Source organism: Entamoeba invadens (assembly GCF_000330505.1).
Source record: "Entamoeba invadens IP1 unplaced genomic scaffold scaff_1105074726611, whole genome shotgun sequence".
NCBI classification, from domain to species: domain Eukaryota; phylum Evosea; order Mastigamoebida; family Endamoebidae; genus Entamoeba; species Entamoeba invadens.
This window is the reverse complement of record NW_004440248.1, coordinates 1-6,347: the sequence shown is the minus strand read 5'-3', so window position 1 is coordinate 6,347 and position 6,347 is coordinate 1. Positions and strand designations below refer to the sequence as shown.

The following is a 6,347-nucleotide window of genomic DNA, read 5'->3' as shown; positions in this document are numbered from 1 at the left end:
AAACACAGAACTCCTACTCCTATTTATAATTTTTACATTGCGATTTCAACATCAGAAATGACAGAAGGTGTTATGGTAGGCTGCATGTGAAACACCATAATGTCGTTAGTACCCATTGTTCTCATATGTGGTGCCCAAGCCTTTGTTCCTGGCGATGTATACAACTCCATCTTATGGTCGCCCTTTTTGATGTTGTAAAACCCGTTTGGCCATCTAAAGAAGAGATACACAAACCACCCAAATGGAACAAACTGTCCGACGTGTGTATGTCCAGACAACATCAAATCAAACAATCCAGTCTCACATGTTTCTTCGACTCCTTGTGGCCGATGTTGCAACATTATGTTATACGCCCGTGGTTCGACAAGTTGTTTGACAACGTTTAAACTGTCGAAATAATATGAAAGGGTGTTTGTGTCGTTCGTGCCCGCTATCATCGTGTTATATTTGTCGACCATACACACTTCGTTGATCAGTAAATGTATTTTGCACGCCCGTGATTTCCTCGACTTTTGTTTTGCTAGTGACGTAGTCGTGATTGCCCATACACATATAGATCGGGCATTTTTCGCTCAGTTTCTTGAATGGGAGCAATTCGTATTCTTGTACATTTGGAGAGTCTGTCAGGTCACCGGTGATGACAACAAATTGGGGCTTTTCCTTTAAAATGAGCTTCACGATCTTTTCGGCGTGACTCAAAAATCTTGAACCAATGTGGATGTCACTGGTGTGGACAAACTTGAAAGGTCTGTCGAATTTGTCTGATTTAATTGTAATATTTTTCACGTGGAGTAAATGCCCTTCAATGAGTCCGTAAATAGATACCGCTGCCATACCAAATAATATGCAGAAAATTGGAATGAGTCTGTAATACGATGTTTTGGGAATGTTTCGAATTGTTTCCCGAAATATTCGAGTTTTGATGGTCCAAAAATGCCTGGACAACGTTTTCAGACTGACTATATAGATTTTTTTTCGAAGTTATAATGATTTAAAAAATCGTGGGATTTATCAAATCATTAAATTATAATAAATTATATGAATAATTGTGCTATTCGTTTTTACACAAAATATATATGAAAATATATTGTGATTATGTACTATTAAATTTAATTTCAATCATTATTAATTTACTTATTATTTTATAATTAAATCTAATAAATTTGTCATTATTTTAGTATTCATTTTTGTTAAACTTTTTAATGGCAACATAAAATAAACAATAATAAATTAAAAAATAATAATTATTAAAAAACAAATATTGAGTTTGCTATTAATCATATTGATAGTAAAATAATTATTTAACAATTATAACAATATCTATGTATTTTTTACGCTTTTTTACTTCAATAAATAAAAAACTTTTTACGTTTATAATTCTGTGGTTTTGAATTTATTTGCATATTTTAAATACTTTTGTTTAAATTAAAATCATTTATGTAAGTTTGAATGATTTTATTTTTAATTTTAATTGAAAAAAAATCATTTTTGAATGAGGTTATGATCATTTTGAATGAAATTTATAAAAAATTAAATATAACAACAAATAAACTTTATTGACATACATGGAAAACGAGTTGACAGCACTCTCAACACTCTGCACTAACGCAGCAAAGGCGGTGTCAGACCTCAACAAAAATATTAAGAAATACAACTTTGTTGACGACAAGTCACTTGACATTGATCAACGCATTGAAAATGCAGAAGGACACTTCGACAGACTCGATGAGGTGTTTGAGATAAAGAAGAACGTTACAACTTTACTTACCACAATTGTCACTGATTTGGATAAGGCTTCAAATAAAATCAAAAGTGAGATGGCTCTATATTCAACAAAGAGCGACAACGACAAGTTGTATGAAATATTCAACATCAGAATCACACTTTATGAAGAAAAGTGTAAAATATACAACACTAAAATTGATGAAATAAAGCAATCGGAAAAATACATCAATTCAAAGAAACAACACGACACAAAAGAAGAGAGAATGAAATGCGAACACATCACACTTGAAGAAGAAGCCAGTCTTGAGAAGTTGACGGGAATGAAGATTGCAAACGTTGTGTTTGACTCAGATAAAGACGACTGGTCGCAAGGCGCATCAGTGTTTAATGATAAAGTCATGAACAAAAGTAATTTGTGTATTTTAATAGAAGACACAAATCACAACAAGTTTGGCGGCGTGTACACAGGAAAAATAAATAAAGTTGAAGATTATATCAAGAGTGGCAGTTCTTACATCTTTTCACTTGTAAGAAATGGCACTTTGAATCCAAAAAAGTTTGGGAAAAGTGGAAATTACACCTATTGTGAATTTTATCTTTATTCACAAGACAACCAATGTCTCTTTGCATTTGGTTACGGTAGTGATATAGATGTGTACAAGAAAGGTGTAGATGGGAGTTATTGCAACCCAGACACTTACACCGCCAAAAAGAACGAGTTGACTGATAATGACAATCGCGGATTCAAACCAAAGAGTATTGTTGTCTTCCAACTTAACTGACTTTTTGTCATTTTTGTGTTTTTATTCAAACATTGCAACACATTGACTCCATAAGTGCCATATTAGTAATTTGCCACGTCATCACAACTTGAATTAATGTACACAAGTTTTAACAAAATCTGTCCTTTTTGAAGGGTCGTACAGACGGAAAGAAAACGGGTTTTACCCTTCAAACCTAACACTGGAACGAACACTCGATTAGGATATCTTGATGTTTCTTTTTTCAGGCATCTCCTCTTTATGTCTTGTCTCCTCCGGAGATGGATTCACGACGCCGCAACTCGCTGGGTTCAACAAGTTTCGATAGTTGCGGCATATCTACTCTTTGTGTCCCGTTGTATATTTATGAAGTATATTATATGGAAAGTAGTTTGGTATCTTTATTTATTATGGGTTTTCTCAAACTACAAACTATAGTAATTAACTGTTAAAATAATATTAAAGATAATATTTTCATCTAAAAATGAATAGTACAAATGTTAATATTATTAATTATAATTTAATGATTTGATAACACAAATTTTTGAAGCAAAAAACTTAGAAAAGATCAATAGACTTTTCACATAGTTAAGCATTAACAATTGATAATTTAATTAATTAACTATTTTAAATAAAATAAGTAAAAAGCACTGCTGACGCTAATAAGATCAGGCATTTATAATAATTATTAATAAAATGCCGAATAACAAATTTGCTTTCAAGTAAATTATTAGTTATTTATTGTTTTCTTACCATTTTTATTCAATTTTTTTTAAACTTGAAAACAACAAGTTAATTGGTAAAAAAATTATTCACTGATTTTTTTAGGGAAGAAAATTCTTATTTCAGGCCAATATAATATAATTTTTGAAAAAAATACCATGCCAAAAATTCTCTAAATTATTAGTGTTTTACATCTTTTCAAGTTTAAATGGAACCTTATAAAACAAAGTTTTATAACTGGGCGCTCCTTTCATTCCAAAGGAGCGCCCAATTTCGTTATTTCGTATTTCAATAACAAGGAACTATCTAAACTTTTAAAAACTAAAATTTAATAGAAAAAACATAAAAAAACGGCGGTTGATGATCAAAATAGTTTTTTACACTGCCAATGTGATAACCAATTGGTACGTATTTCCAATTTTTACCAATAATTTCAAAAACAAACAAAATAAACAAACACAAAACCATGAAACATAAATCACCTGTAATGCAATGTCAAAAACGGTCAATAAAAAATAAATAAAGTTGCCGACTAAAACAATTACTGGAAAAACAAAAAGAAAATAAAAAACAAATGGGGAAATTGATGTAAAATGATATATAAAAGTAAATTAAGAACGAAAACATAGACAAACATTTCCATACAATTCCTATAGACAATAAAACAACTATTAAATTATTATAAAATAATTATATAAAAACTAGGTTAATTTAAACAAATAACTATATTTTAACTATTATAATACTACCAAAAGAAACTATCAGACAGAAACAATAATAAGATTTAAAATACAGAACCAGTATATAATAAGTAATAAATTATTAAACCAATTATCAAAAGACGGCACTATTTAATATTAAAACCTCAAACCCAGTAACAATAACACCAATTTATAATTAAAAAATGCAATGTTAAAACGGAAAAACATCAAAAGGGAATTACTTGTTATTTCAATAACTAATTGCAAAAAACGAACCAATAATTTATTTTATTATTTAATTATTAAAAACATGCTTTGTAAACAAAAAATAATTTCAAATATATTATAACTCTATTTCTCGCTTTTTTAAATATATTTTTAAGTTCTACAAATAAAGTTAAAATGACTTAATCATTTTGTTTCAATTTATGATAAAAACCATAATTCCTTATCATAATTTGAACATCATTGTTTTTTGTCATCAGAAATATGCATCACTAAATGATAATTGTTTGCAAAAAGCATTTCTTGTGAAATTATTAGAGTCTATCATGTAAAAATTTGCTTATATACATAAAAAATTTAATTTCCAGAAAATGTTATTTTTTGTAAAAATTAAAAATTGAATAATATCAAGTTTTTTAAGTTTTTAAAGCACAAAACTCAATCGCAAACACCAAAAAAGAATAAATTTAAAAAAATTATTAATACATTTTTATAATAAAAATGTCCCAATAAATAATTATATAAATACTAACATGTTTACTACAATTTTTACCAAAAAGATATTTTTCATAAAAAAATGTATTAATTATTTATCATTATATTACATTTTATTTTTATTCAGATTTTAAAAACAAACCAAAATAATCACTATATTTTAAAAAAGCTAATTAATATAAAATTATAAAATTTTACAAGGTAATAGTTAACCAAAATATCAAGAATCGTATATTACCGAAAACACATATACAATAACCATTAAATTGCTAATATTTTATTTTTGAGCAACCAATCAAATTAAACTTTTAAATATAAAGACACCAAAATAAAAATAGGCAAATGTTATGATTTATTTTTAAAAGTAATTTAAAAACATTTACAGATAGAGGATAAAATCGGTGACAAAGATAATGTCAGTGACAATATATAAATAATTTGTTTTTCTGAGGAAGTATAAAGTTCAACAGTTGTATTTCTCTATTGATCCGAGTTTTTGATCCCAATAAATGGATGGTAAAGGTAAAGTAGGTGGCAACACTCCTATGCTATTTTTCATTGTTTTCCAAAAAATGAGGGGAAAAACCGTAAATTTGAAAAACAAAAAAGCAATAATGTGTTCAAGCTTTTCTGAAAAATAAAGAACAACAATTAAAAGGATAATAAATAGGTTGAAAAGCTGAATTAATTCAAGATAAACTTGATAAACTAATGACTAGTGATAAGTATTATATTGAAGAAGATGAAAACATTTTTTTGGTTAATTAGTAAAAAAAAGTAAATGAACTAAAAGATTGGACAATTATTTGTGCATGGACGGTACATTCAGTTCTTGTCCTTCTGATTATGCTCAATTATACACAATACATGTTATTTTACAAAATGGACAAAGTTGCACACTTGCACATTGTCTTATGTCCAAGAAAAGAGAGATTGATTATAACATTTTATTTGATACAATTAATACTTTTTGAGAACTGTTTGGGGACATACATTGATTAACAATAATGTAAGTGTTATGGTAGATTATAAAGAAGCTTGTATTAATGCTTTAACAAAACTGGTGTGTTATATTCATGGTTGTTATTTTCATTATACCCAGTGTATTTTGGAGATGTGTACAAAGATGTGGACTATCTGTGTATTATACTCCAAATTTAGTCGTTTAGGAAATAGTCAACAAATTAAAGTTGCTTGCATTTTACAAACTAAGTTAAATAGAAAAATGGTTTTATGAAATTAAAGAAAAATTGACTTTTCAAGAAAAGACCATTGATAATATTAAAACACTTATAGATTATTACTAAAAAATTGGATACTTGGTTGGCCAGTATTATTATGGTGTCAATTTAACCAAATGATTAGAACAGATAATTTGAGTGAAATTTATCATTCTGCGCTTGTTAAAAGAATAAGTTGCATTAAACCAACATTGCCAAAATTGCTAATAAATTTGATGAAAATTGAAGACAATGAACTCAAAAAATTGGATCAAATGGATCGAGGTAACAACTTTTTTATAAATCGCCCAACCAGAATATACAATCTTACATTAAATTATTAATCCAAAAATAGTCCAAAATCCCACGTTGAATCCAATTAACTCGAGGAAATTGATTTATACATCTGGAACAATCTTTACGAAATAAACGATGAAGAAAACGCTCCAACGATAGACCGCAAAGTAATTAAAACAAAACCAATGATGAAAATTACA

General features: G+C 28.0%; 2 protein-coding genes across 2 annotated transcripts; both read right to left on the bottom strand.

Moving 5' to 3' along the window:
• Positions 1-32: 32 nt before the first annotated feature.
• On the bottom strand, positions 33-341 carry EIN_104300 (hypothetical protein; the record flags this gene model as incomplete). The annotated part of the gene is made up of 1 exon (XM_004255460.1): positions 33-341. One exon carries the CDS (start codon positions 339-341, stop codon positions 33-35), a length of 309 nt encoding a protein of 102 aa, XP_004255508.1.
• A 100-nt stretch (positions 342-441) lies between these two features.
• On the bottom strand, positions 442-834 carry EIN_104290 (hypothetical protein; the record flags this gene model as incomplete). The annotated part of the gene is made up of 1 exon (XM_004255459.1): positions 442-834. One exon carries the CDS (start codon positions 832-834, stop codon positions 442-444), a length of 393 nt encoding a protein of 130 aa, XP_004255507.1.
• Between the last annotated feature and the right edge of the window lie 5,513 nt (positions 835-6,347).